The sequence below is a fragment of the Nilaparvata lugens genome, chromosome 13 (assembly GCF_014356525.2).
Source record: "Nilaparvata lugens isolate BPH chromosome 13, ASM1435652v1, whole genome shotgun sequence".
Classification (NCBI taxonomy): Eukaryota; Metazoa; Arthropoda; class Insecta; order Hemiptera; family Delphacidae; genus Nilaparvata; species Nilaparvata lugens.
The window spans coordinates 7,129,734-7,144,027 of record NC_052516.1 but is presented as its reverse complement, the minus strand read 5'-3'; the positions used below and the strand labels follow the sequence as shown (position 1 = coordinate 7,144,027).

General features: G+C 35.6%; 1 protein-coding gene across 1 annotated transcript in view; it reads right to left on the bottom strand.

Annotated features, from left to right (window-relative positions):
• The window catches only part of LOC111043678 (dual specificity protein phosphatase Mpk3), a 46,590-nt gene that overhangs the window by 19,115 nt on the left and 13,181 nt on the right, over nucleotides 1-14,294 (bottom strand). The window contains exon 2 of the mRNA XM_039439691.1: nucleotides 223-375. Coding sequence (XP_039295625.1) covers nucleotides 223-375 — 153 coding nt within the window. The remainder of the gene's footprint in view (nucleotides 1-222; nucleotides 376-14,294) is intronic.

Below are 14,294 nucleotides of genomic sequence, written 5' to 3'. Positions count from 1 at the left end.
GAATAATATAATCAATGGATGAATGAATTTCTGAATGAATACAAGAATAAACTGACCAGAACTTCTCCAAGCCGAGATCCTAAGCGAGAAAACCCCCAAGAGAAGCATTGCCATAATAATTATTAGAAGGATCTAGTTTCAAATCTCCTTGTAATTAATCGAAAATGAATAATATAATCAATGGATGAATGAATTTCTGAATGAATACAAGAATAAACTGACCAGAACTTCTCCAAGCCGAAATCCTCAGCGAGCGAAGTCCCATGAGAGGCATCGCCATATTGGATGGATCTCTCTCCGATTCACTGGTAGCTGCCGTATCACTGCATGACTCACACCACTCCGGGTAGGAGGTTCGGAAGCCACCAAAACCATCTGAAAACCACAACAAAAACACAGAATTATTAGCGAAAAAGTGAAAAAATCATTGACCGAATGTAGTGAGGTCTATGTTTTAACTAGGATTTTCTTTTGTCTGTCTGTATGTAAGTAACGCATTTACGGCCAAACGCGTTGATAGAATTCTATGAGATTTGGCAGGAATATTCCTTTTTCAACTGCGTGTCAATGTATACACAAGGTTTTTTAAAATTTTGCATTTTAAGGATAATATGAAATGAAAAGGAATTTCCTCCATACTCCGATATCACTTTATATAATATCATCTACTCTGAAGATAGGATTAATCAGACTATAGAATTATTCATCATAAATCAGCTGTCATCCACTCGACAAAAAAACAATCCATTAATTAATCCAAAAATAATCCATTAATTGCATGCAATTAATATCTCAATGTAACTTGGTAAACAATCAGCTGCTGAGTGGACTATTAATTGCATGCCTCATTGAATGCAATTTTTATGCACTATTAAATGCACTTTTGATTGCATGCAATGATAACTAGAATAACATAGTATTGTCTCTCGACCTTTCTCTGTTTTGAACTCGTGCTGACCTGTTGCCAGTATGTCTCGAAGGAGATTAGCTTTTGATGCAAGCATTTTTGAAACACCAACTCCAACAGCCATTAGCCGTTTTCACACCGATATCTCGCCGACACGACATACAGACAGGATTTACTCTGATGGACAGTATAAGAGGAGGCTGTGGTTTATAACTGCGCAAAGTCAACTGTTCACAGAACTACTAGTATTATTGAGATATTTACAAAGCATTACATAAAAATATATTATTCAATCATTGAAAAATATATTTCCTAATGAACAACAATTGATATTTTAAAACAGGAATGAACAGTTAATAATATTACATCAGATATACCAGTATCAGCTTTCCTTCTTGGAAGGCAGTAGCAAGGCAGGCAGAGAATCGGCAACGTTGCTCTCCTATCTTTCTCCACTGCCATTATAACGTGGACCTCACTTTGGTGAAACGTACTGCCGTAAGCGTATTTAATTTGTAGCCGTGGTCTTACAGTAGTAACAGACGAACGAATATTGTTGTATCAGTGTTGTGTGGGCGTGTGTGTGTGTGTGTGTGTGTGTGTGTGTGTGTGTGTGTCGGTGTGTGTTTGTGTGTAGTAGGTGTGAGCATGTGTTGGTGTGAGTTGGGGTCTTTTTGCGTGGGCTGTTTGATCAGCCCTGTTTGTGTGGTGAAGTTCAAAATTCGTGGGCGAAACAGAATTTGGTAGACTGTGTGGGAGGTTGCTGTTGGGTGCAAGAGAGAGAGTGTGTGTGTGAGAGGGTGTGAGAGAGTGTGAATGAGTCAGGGAGAGAGAGAGGGTAGAGTGAGAGAGAATGTGGAAGAGAGATAGCGCATGGGCGGTGTAGTGTGTTTCTCGTAATAGGTGGGTTCCCTTCTGTAGCAAATTACAACATGATTTTCTTTCTCCAGAACTCTTCGTTCTTGTTCTTCTCTTTCTCACCCTCAATCACTCTCTCTCTCTCTCTCTCTCTTTCACTCTCCCCCACTCTCTCATTTCATCCGGTGATGTGTTGGGAAGGATATTATTTTATGCCCTTTTCAGAGAGTCGACAATTTTTTTTTAAACCGCCGATTTTCACATCATTGTGGTTACATCACAATATTGAAAATGTATTACATCTATAATATAAACATATCGGGGCACCGAGCTTCGCTCGTTATTTTTATTTATTGATAAACAGAACACAATTCTCTAAAATGATCGTGTTTATATTTCACAGCTGGCTATACGTCATCTTATGAATTTCGGGGATGGGATATTTTGATTTTTCACATACTCACTCGCTCACTCACTTTTTTACTATCCATAGCTGTTTCAGCCAACGATGAATTATCATTTTAATGTCGTTCAGCGAGTTTTCCCAAGGATGAGACCTAGTGCATTCGAATTTTTATATCATAAACCTAACCTACTATGTTCCAAATTTCGTGAGAATCGTTAGAGCTGTGTTCGAGATCCGTTGAACATAAATATATACCCATATAAATATATACAGAAATTGCTCGCTTAATATAATAGGATAAAGGGAAGAATTGTCTCACACAGGCATGTACGGGATAGGAAATTCATGAACGACGCATCATCACGTCTGAACTACTTAACTAATTAACTTGATTTTTTTCTGAATTTACCGAGGTTGGTCATTGGTCTACTTTTATTGTTATTGATCAATTAATTATAATTCAATAATTAAAACAAAATTGATTCACTTGTTATAGCAACTATTAAGTCCAACCAAACATAATAGAGTAGAATGAATGCCTTTTTTTAGGAGGGCGAAGTTAGGGCGCAGTCGGCCCTCTCTTACACTTGCCCCTCATAAGGGCCTTCTCTTAAACAGGGTATACTCCAAGTGACTCCGTATCTTATAGTTGATAGCGCACGCGGTTCATGAATCAAAGGTTGCGGGTTCCTAAACCTACAAAACACATTCTATTTTTACTGAAAGTAGTTATGAAATAAATAACTTAAAACTAAAACAAAATAACTTAAAATAGCAGGTTAACAAAAACACGGAAGGTCCCTGCAAAGGCAAAGCCTGTGCGCAGGGGCCGAGTGTTACAAAAAACTACAGAACCAAAGTGAAAGCATAAAACAAAAATATAAATTATAAGTATGAAATTCGTATAATAAAAAATTATTAATAAAATTATGAAGCTTTGCAGACTCTTTTAAAGATTATCCACGTAATCTTCAACATAATTATTCAATATTTACATGTTTCCTGGACATAAGGAGATTGCATTATTTTACAACACCAAATTTTCCAAATTGTATTTTACAACTCTATCGCCTATTTCATTCATTCATTTATTGTATAAAACACTAAAATACAATTATGACATTGAAGGAAGAACTAGGCTGAGCCTGTACTATTTCTCTCCAAAAATTTTGATAAAATATTAATGTTGTCCAAAAGTTAAGGTTATTTAATCACACACTGCTTTGTCACTTGATTTTCGGTCCAGGAACAATGATTTGAAAATTTTGAATTTTGAAGGTTGTTGTTATACTCTTAATGAATCACAATAAATTGAAAACTTGAGAAATATTGCACTTATTTGAAAAATTTGAGTACAAAATCAAAAAACTTCTCACTATTAGTTATTTACAGCTGATCATTAACAATAGAATGTTCTTTTATAAATTGAGATTGATTACAGTATCATGATGATTAATATCATATTTCCACATTGTTGGAAAACTATCTGGCAACGTTGAGGAGGTAGAAAGGGATCTACTTTATCGAATGATAGACAAGGATAGCAACACCAATGTTAATCAAATATTTCCATTATAACGTGAACCTCACTATATCAATAAACAACGACCCATCCATAGAGAAGCAATAGCATAAGTAGATATCCCATGGTATGGGGCGATTATGTCGCAACTTTTACTGTTATCTCAAGCCGATAGACCATGTAGCTCTTTCCCATGAAGCTGTGTTACGCTGGTAGTCTCTCATACTGTGCCGTTCATACACGATCACCCCAACAAAACAGTAAAAATCGACAATAATCTGCAGTAATTGGATTGAGTTAACAGTAAAAGTTTCAACATAAACGCCCTATACAATGGGGTATCTACTTACACTATTTTTTCTCTATGGCCCAACACAGCATAATAGCATATGTTCTGTGAAGTTGATACCGAAAATAGCATGAGGTTCTTGCAAAGGTTATACATGTGAGAATACCGAAATAGGTACAATGAATCCTTCAACTGTCTCTTACAGCTTTGCTTATCCTTACACAACAAGCTACATGTTGTTCTCAGCAATATTATATTTCTATGCCCTTAAGCCTGTGTCTTCCAAAATACCAACAACACCAACGCTTTTTGCAGGGATGAACTGACTGTTTACGAACAGGGTGGAGAGAGAAGGAGAGAGAAAAAGAGAGTAAGTGAGGGAGGGTGGAATAGAAGGAGAAGGTTTAAAATAGGATAGAGCATCAGAGTATAGAGTAGAAAATAAGATGTAAATAATGATTATGGGAGGAGAGATACAGTTCAAAGAAATAAGTAAATAACGATAATGGGAGGAGAAATACAGTTCAGTGGAATAAAAAATGAAGGAAAAGAGGGAGGAGGAGAGGCATAATGAGGAGGAGAGGGATAAGAAGTAAGAGGAGGAAAATAAAAAAGAAAAATAATAAATGCAAAGAAGTAAGCTCATGAAATTCGGAGGCGCTTATGTGGAAGAGGAAGAGGATGTTGAGTATGAGGAAGAGGAGGACGAGGATCAGTAGGGAAACAAGGAGAGAAACAGGAGAAGAAGAAGGAGGAGGAGCAGTAGGGAAAGATGAAGAGAAACAGGAGGAGGAGGAGGAGGAGGAGTCGAGGGACCATGAGGATGCTAAGCAGAATGAGGAAGGAAAATAATAAATACGAAGAGGTGAGCCTTTAAAAATCGAAGGAGCTCATGAGGAGAGAAGAAAAAGAAAAAGAAGAAGAAGAAGATGATGATGTTGATGAAGAAGACGAAGAAGAAGATGATGATGATGATGATGATGAAGAAGACGAAGAAGAAGAAGAAGAAGCGGGAGGAGGAAGAGAAGAAAAAGAACAAGAAGAAGAACAAAAAAAGAAAGAATAAGAAAAAGAAAAACAAGTGAGAGAAGAATAAGGAAGAAAAATAATAAATACAAAGCGGTAAGCTTATGAAAATCGGGATACTGAAGAAGGAAATTAATCCTTTACACAAGAACAGTTAAGTAGTAATGTATTTTGGTCACAACAAATCCCATCCCTTTTCCTCTCTGTCACACAATCCTTCCTTCCCTCTCTTTTCCTTATCAGTCTTTCTTCTCACTTCCGTCACTCACACTCTCTCTCTCTCCCTCCCAATCTTTCCCATTTCCCACTTCCCTTCGAATCCCTGCACCATTATTGTATGCCTCCCAAAATAGATTCTACCATTTACTCATTCCGCCCTCCTCGAGGGTTCAATTCTGAATCTTATACAACCTGAAGCCTGAGTAGAGTGCTAAATAGATGGAGAAAAAGGAAAAGAGGATTGATTGATTGATTGATTGAGTACTTTATTTATGTAGATTACAATATATACTGGCTTATACACTTATATACAATAGCTTACAATACAGCAAAATTATAGATGAATTTACATAATATAGACTAAGAAAATAATTAATGAACTGTATATGATATGAAAAAGCAGTTTGTAATATAATAACTATAGATAATAATCATATTGTTATGCATCTACATAAATTGGCGGAGCTTTGGACATATCAATGTCCATTCTTCGGAACGAATATTAAAAATATCCTCCCCACTAACTCTCTACCAAAAGAGTAAAAAAAAGGAAGGGAAATCAGAAAAAGAAGTAGTAGCAATAGTGGTAGAAGGAGAGGAAGAAAAAGAGCAAAAAGATGGAGAAACATTTACTGTTCTGACATAAAGTTCAGTTGTTACTGTAGTGAAGTCCACGATATTATCACAGTATTTGATCAACATTGGTGGTGCTATCCTTGTCTATCATTAGACAAAGCAGACAGCGTTATCCTTTTCTAGCTCTGCAACTCTACAAGATCAGTTTTAAACAATGTGGAAATATAATCAATTAATTAACAACATACTGGACTTTCTGTTTCTTCTGTTTTTTGATCTTGCTATTGTTGTTGTTCTTCCTCCTCACTTGCTACAACAACTTCTTCTTCTCCTTCTCCAAGTTTTTCTTATTCTTTTCTTCTTCTTCTTCTCCATCTTCTACTTCTCCTTCTCCTTCTACTTCTCTTCTACTTCTCTTGTTGTTGTTCTTCCTCCTCACTTGCTACAACAACTTCTTCTTCTCCTTCTCCAAGTTTTTCTTATTCTTTTCTTCTTCTTCTTCTTCTCCATCTTCTACTTCTCCTTCTACTTCTAATGAAATTGTTTTTTTTTCAATTATTGATTTATATTATATACATATATATTTTTTTCTATCATGTTACTTATTATTATATTTAAGAGATTATTTCCTTATGTTGTGATGTAGATGTATTAGAATTGTATAGGAGGGTTAAGTGGGAGAGAGGGCCGGCTGCGCCCTAACTTCGCCCTCCAGGTTAAAATAAAGGCAGCCTATCTATCTATCTATCTCCTCTATCTAAAGAATGGACATTGATATGTCCAAAGCTCCGCCAATTTATGTAGATGCATAACAATATGATTATTATCCATAGTTATTATATTACAAATTGCTTTTTCATATAATATACAGTTCAAAAGTTATTTTCTTAGTCTATATTATGTAAATTCATCTATAACTTTGCTGTATTGTAAGCTATTGTATAAAAGTGTATAAGCCAGTATATATTGTAATCTACATAAATAAAGTACTCAATCAATCAATCCTCCTTCTCCAGTCTTCTTCTTCTTCTTTAACTTATTTTCCTCCTCCTTGTCATATTAATAAACACTGCCATTATAACGTGGACCTCACTATAGCGGGTTTATTCTTACACACCTCCCCTAACCAGTTTCCAGTATTACTTCCTCAACTAGCCCGTTATTAGGGGAGGTCAGAGTCAGAGCAGGGGATGATAATCCACCCTTCTATAGTGTGGAATTCACTATAAAATGTCAGCATTTGTTGAACAGGTAGCATCGTTGTTATTTATGAGGACGTCTGACAGATAATAGTAAATCTCTCACTCATTCAGAAACTCCACTTTTAGAATTATTTTAAAAATGCTTTTTCCACCAAAGCTTTACAGGTTGCATTATCGCGGCTTACATCTTTCAAGTGCTTCTAAAATGGTCGCTACTTATCTGTTTTATTATTTATCTCAATTTCTTTATTTTGCACCGTTTTCCGAGCTCCATTCAGACTTTCCAGAAAGACTATTTTAGTAACAGGACTCAACTTTTCATTCACTTCATAAAGTCTCGAGGAAAGTTGAAAATTTCAAAATGGAATACTGCTATTTTTGTTACAGCTTTCATTCTAAATCTTGCCTCGTAGAAATCTTGGAGTAAAAAGTAACTTTTCCCTTTTCTTTCAGCAGATAGAATATAGTGAGGTCCACGTTATAATGGCAGTGGTGAAAGATGGGAGAACAACGTTGCCGATCCTCTGTCTTGTCAATGCCTTCAATAGACGGTAGCTGATACAGGTTTTTTGATGTAATATCATAGAAAAACAATAGCGTAAGTAGATATCCCATGGTATAGGGCGTTTATGTCGCAACTTTTACTATTATCCCAAGCCGATTACTGTCAATTATTGTCACAGAAAGTAAATTTTATTATCATGGCGATTCTGTTGCTTAAGCCGCCATTTTGTCACACCGTTGAGTGGGAGGAGACTGTCTGGCTAGGCCAATGGCAGGCGTTCATGCCCTCGACCAATAGCAGTACTCGCCTACTAGTATAAATTCTGCTGCTCTTGTATTTAGTTTTAGTTTATCAGAGATTGACAATGGTGTAATAACCGAAACCGGTCTTTCTAATTATCAATAAATCAGTGGTTTTTTGACAATTTCTTAGTATTTTTCATTCAATTATTGTCGATTTTTACTATTTTGACCGGGTAAAAGTGTATGAACAGCACAATATGAGAGACTACCAGCGTCATAAAGCTTCAAGGGAAAGAACTACGTGGACTATCGGCTTGAGATAACAGTAAAAGTTGCGACATAAACGTCCTATATACCATGAGATATCTACTTATGCTATTGTTTCTCTATGGTAATATTAAATGTTCATTTTCGTTTAAAATAATCAATTATATTTTATTAAGCAACAAATTATATTTTTCAATAACTTTACAATTAATTTTTACAATTCCGATGGAACAATTAATTATTAATTCATTGTTAAAAGCGGATCTGGCAACAGAGCAAAACGTGAGAGAGATAGTGCTATCCGCTTTGTTGAATGATAGACAAGGATAGCAATTATACCATTGCTAATCAGGCACTGCCATTATAACGTGGACCTCACTATAGAATAAAATTGCATAAAATAGAATGGGATAGGGATTGATAAAATAGGATGGGATAGAATAGTGTTTTTGTGTTGTAAAGAGATCCTTTATTGAATAGAAACGACTACGGTATATTATATATTGTGAAATCAAATAATAATAAGTAATAATAATATTGAGTGGGATGCATTTGAAGAAAAAGCAATTCGTCAACTAAGTTCTTGAGCTATTGCCTTAATAAATTCAGTAACTCCATCCCTTATTCTTGTTTTCGAGACCTGGCTGGCTCAGGTCTGGTGTCAGAGTTTTCAGGTCGCAACTGATCAATTTCAGGTCCTCTGACATGATTGCTTTTCAGGCATCCGGGACAGACTAATTATTTTGTTGTCAAATCAACTGAATATTTGATTTTAATTTAAGGTTTTGACGATATTAAGTTGTTTTCATTCAGAAAAAGTTACTATATTCTGCTATGTCTGGAGGAATGTTAACAATATTTAAGTTAAAGTACGAATGAAATGAAAAGTTCATCAATTGTTCTAATGAGGTCCACGTTATAATGTCAGTATTTGATTAACATTAGTGTCGCTATCTATCCTTTTCTATCATTTGACAAAGCAGTTAGCGCTATCCTTTTCTAGCTCTGTCATGATGCCACATCGTTTCTTAACAATGTAAATATATAGTGCATTGACAGAATATTTAATCTCAATTATGAAAATGTATTATTAAATCATTGAAGAATATATTTCCTTGACGAGTAAAATATAATTTATAAAATAGACTTATAGTACCCTTTAAAACTAATAAAATGATAAAACAAGAATACAAACATACATTTAAAAAAATATATTTGTTCATTTTAAACAAGAATGATATTAAATCAGAGATATACCGGTATCAGTGCTATCCTCTATAGAAGGCAGTGGCAAGCAGAGAATCGGCAAAGATGTTCTCCTATATTTCTCCACTGCCATTATAACGATTCCCCCACTATATAACAACTTCTCACCAATATCATTCTACAATAGTATTCTACCAATACTACTCATGAAGCCTAATAATAGGTCTATAGTAGCTAATATCATAGAGAAACGATAGCATAAGTAGATATCCCATGGTATAGGGCGTTTATGTCGCAACTTTTACTGTTATCCCAAGCCGATAATTCACGTAGTTCTTTCCCGTGAAGCTGTGTGACGCTGGTAGTCTCTCAAACTGTGCCGTTCATACACTATCACCTCAACGAAACATTAAAAATTGACAATAATCGACAGTAATCGGCTTGAGATAACAGTATAAGTTGCGACATAAATTCCCTATACCATGGGATATCTACTTACGCTATTGTTTCTCTATGCTAATATGAAACATATAGAACTCTGTAATACGACAGGAAGTACAATATAGAACACTGAAATAAAACAAAGATAAAGTGGATGGAAATTACTGAGATATTGCAATTATTCAAATGCTAATGAATTAATAATTATTATTGAACGAAAATCCAAATTAAATGCTGTAAATCACCCCGAAGACTTCTGCTACTGCAAATATTGCTCATCGAATTTCCATCTAGCTGTTTACCCTGTTGTCAATATTTACAGTAGCAGAAATCTTCGGGGTGAATTACAGCGTTTAATTTGGGTTTTCGTTTAATAATAGTTGAAGATAAAACTTATATACAATAGCTTACAATACAGCAAAATTATAGATGAATTTACATAATATAGACTAAGAAAATAATTATTGAACTGTATATGATATGAAAAAGTAATTTGTGATATAATAACTATAGATATTATATTGTTATGCATCTACATGAATTGGCGGAGCTTTGGACATATCAATGTCCATTCTTCGGAAAGAATATTAAAAATATCCTCCCCTAGTGATGAAGAAAATGGAAGAATTATTGAATAGAAATGTTTGCTCGTTATACACAAGGATACAACACTATAGCATCCTTGTACCTTATCGAGCTCGTGTAATATAGGCTCAGGCTCACCCATCCAATTTCACTAAATCAGAAATTTATGGACTTCATCGCCTCTAAGCCAAAATAAAAACTTTGAAATCTCCATCATTATGACTGGATTCACACTAATACTCACAGTACAATACTAATTACACCCTCATAAAGGTAACTAGAGAGTGACATTTAAGCCTGGTTTTCATTAGTAGAGTTCCCTGGGCAAGTACTAACTATCTTGTTAACTCTCCCAATGAAAACGGTCATGGTAGAGTACTAGTTTTTAGTAGAGTAGAGTGGGATAATCCTTTACTACTTGCCTTTCCCCACCACCGCTTCTCCCTCTACTCTATCACTACTATGCTAATGAAAACAGTCTCGAACTAGTAGAGTAGATTAGTGTCGTAGGCTATCAAGTTTAAGAAGTATTTTTATTTATTAAAAAGTATTAATTTATTAAAGTGTTTAAGTATTAATTTATTAAAAAGTACTGACATATTATGGTTAGTTCTGTTCACTAGACAACACACTTTACCTACAATTCTCAATTGTAGTAAAAAGAGTTACTCGACCAAAGAAGTAGAGTAGAGTTAGCTTGGGAGTGTTAGTATGCCAGTTACTCGACCAATAACTCTACTAGTAGAAACCAGGCTGTAGTACATACCATAAACATTGAAATTATCAACTTCTAGTTTAGGGATTTTTTTGAAAGGGACGGATTCAAGGATCCAAAGGTTCAAAGAGCCTCAAGTCAACCAGAGCTTTTTGTGTGTTAATATGATTATGAATACTCTTATTTACAGTATCAAGAAATAAAAGAGAGAGTGAGAGAAATAGTGAGAGAGAGAGAGAGAAAAAAGAGAACTAGGTAGCTTTAGGAGCGATCCCAGAAAGTGGCTTATTGTCAGAGGCACATACAAGGGTGTCGAGAGAGAGACAAAGAGAGACTCATCCACCCTCTCCTTCACGACCCAGTCAGCAGTTTCATTGATGAAAGCCAGGATCAATGGAGGGACTACAGGCATGCGCAGAACCCTCTCTCTTTCGCTCCACTGAGAGACAAAGAGAGAGTACATAGGACGCAACCATTCACCAGAGAGAGAAAGAGAGAAATAGTTAGAAAGAGGGACAACGGGCGCAACCATTCACTAGAGAGAGGGTGTGAAAGAGAGATACGGAGAGAGATCATAGGGCGCCATTCACCAGAGGGAATGAGAGAGAAGGAGTGAGAGCGTGAGAGAGAAGCGACCGGCTTCTGAAAGAGAGCAGCTCTCTAGCTTGTACCTATCCGAGGGGGTTTGCCACCTATTTGGAACCGTCCAAAGACCTCTAAAACCCTTTCGGGTGGTTATGGGAAGTGGGGGGTTTGAAACCCCAATTCCGTGATCCCACGCCCTTGAGAAAAGGGAGGTTTTGAGTAGTTGAGCAAAGCTGCCGTTCATAACAAACGCCCACTGAAAATGTTGTTGCATCATCTGTAAATTGTTTCGTAAATGTGTACGAATTTAGTCTCGAAATTCCATAGTGAGGTTCACGTTATAATGGCAGAGAGGAAGGATATGAGTACAGCGTTGACGATTCTCTGCCTTGCCACTGCCTTCTGTCAGAAATCAATTACAGTTACTTTCTTTCTAGTATTCTTTTCTCTATGCTTCTATGGAGGATAGCTCTGATGTAATATTAACTGTTATTCCTGTTTAAAATAATGAATATAATACTTTATTCGTCAAGGAAATATTTTATCAATGATTCAATAATTGACCGAGCGAAGTGAGGTCTAAGATTTAAGTCGACGGTTTGGCATTTCTCTTAATGTTTAAACGTTTGAATGTTTAAACGTTTACATGTTGCGCATTTACGGCGGAACGCGGTAATAGATTTTCATGAAATTTGACAGGTATGTTCCTTTTTTATTTCCGCTTCGACGTATATACAAAGTTTTTGGAAATTTTGCATTCAAGGATAATATAAAAGGAAAAAGGAGCCTCCTTCATAAGCCAATATTAGAGTAAAAATCAGACTATGGAATTATTCATCATAAATCAGCTGACAAGTGATTACACAGATGTGTGGAGAAGCCAGTCTATTGCTGTATTTACATAAGGTCTATAGTTCCAATCAGGTACTTGTGGATGAGAATACTGCGTGAGGTCTACTGTTCACAGAACTACTAGTACATTTTCTTAGTCGTGATTGAATATAATGTTAATCAATTACATTATTAAAAAAACGTCAGAAAACATTGCGGAGTTGGAGAAGGATAGCGCTATCTGCTTTGTCTGCAGATAGACAAGGATAGCAACACCAATGTTAATCAAATACTGCCATTATAACTTGGACCTCACTATAATATTATATTGATCCTGGTTGATGGATAGAAACTAGTCTATCCAATAAATAATTGATTGTGACAAGATTCAAAGTTGTTTTTTTCAATATTCACCACAATATAACATAAAAATAACCTATTTTTGGTAAATTTTTATCCAAATTTGGGAAAGGAACAGCTTTGGGCTGAGCCTGTTGTCCCAATCATTCTTGTTGAGAATGATATTGTTATGATCAATGTATGAATAAATAAAAATATTCTACCACAATATTTCGTAAGTTATACTTGCTTTATATTCTGGACAAATAAATCTGGATTCTCACATAACAGTGACCATATAATTTCCACGGTTTACAATTGGACTATTCACACTTAGCCAGGCCAATCGAGCATAAATAGTCCCATTAGAACTAATGCAAATTAAATTTTCACTGCTCACTGTCACGTTTGAGTTCGACTCCAGCATAATTTTGGAATGATTCTATCTTTATTCTATGTCTAGCAGGTAACCATGCTCCGGAAGGGCTTTTTAACCTTCCGGCAGTCGCGCTGTTGTAAAAAGTACAACAGTGTCAGTTTTTTTTTGCTGCACAAAACTATTGAATGGGGTGGTGTCAGTGAATGAGTCACCTATACATTCCAAAACTATCCCCCATCACTCCACTGAGTTGCAGTATCAACCGAGCAATGGTTCAGTCTTTAGGTCCCATTTAGTCGCGACAGTGTATAAGTCGCACTGTGCATAAGATTGGGAAAGACTGTATACGGGGACTGTACCTTATTGGGCTATGAAATGGTAATCATACAAATGTTCATAGGCGTAAAATGATGAGAAGATGGAAAAAGTAACTATACAATCAATTAATATGTTTTGATAGTAAACAGAGAACATAACACTTGGAAAATTGGATGATGTACAAAATACAACATGCGACTGCTCGTGTGATTGAGCAGGGCGCGACTACCGGAAAAGTTAAAAACTTGACAAACTGAAAACTTCACGTAATGAAATCTTCAAGAATTGAAAATAGGCCTATAACCATCCTCGGTTAATTAGGAATCTATATGCAAAATTTCAAGTTAATCAGTCCAGTAGTTGAGACGTGATGATGCGTCAAACATAATTTTCCTATCCCGTACGTGTATAAGCCAGTTCTTCACTTTATTAATAAAATGGCAAGGTCATTCCCATACAGTGAACTAACTTTAAATGGAAGGGAAAAGTGATGCAATAAATTTCATATTCAATTTATCAGATCATAACTTGCCTTTGATAAGAAAAGTCTGACCAACCCTCTTTGATAAGATCAATTCAGTCAGTCTCACTTCACCCGGTCAGAAATCCCTTATATATAACAATATAACTCCCCATTCAACCAAAGTTGTCAGTTTTAAGTGAAACTTGACCCAGCACAAAAAGCTAGACTAATGAAATTAATGCCACGAGCACAAATTTTTATCTGAAATCATTGATATCCAGATAGAAGCAATATTTCACCAGAGGAGGTGTTACTAATAAAATTAGGAGAGCAGTTAATTTTTCCTCTCTGAAGTTTTCGGTCCACGTGGTTCTTATCATCCCGAAATAGAAATTATTTTGTAGAATTGAGTT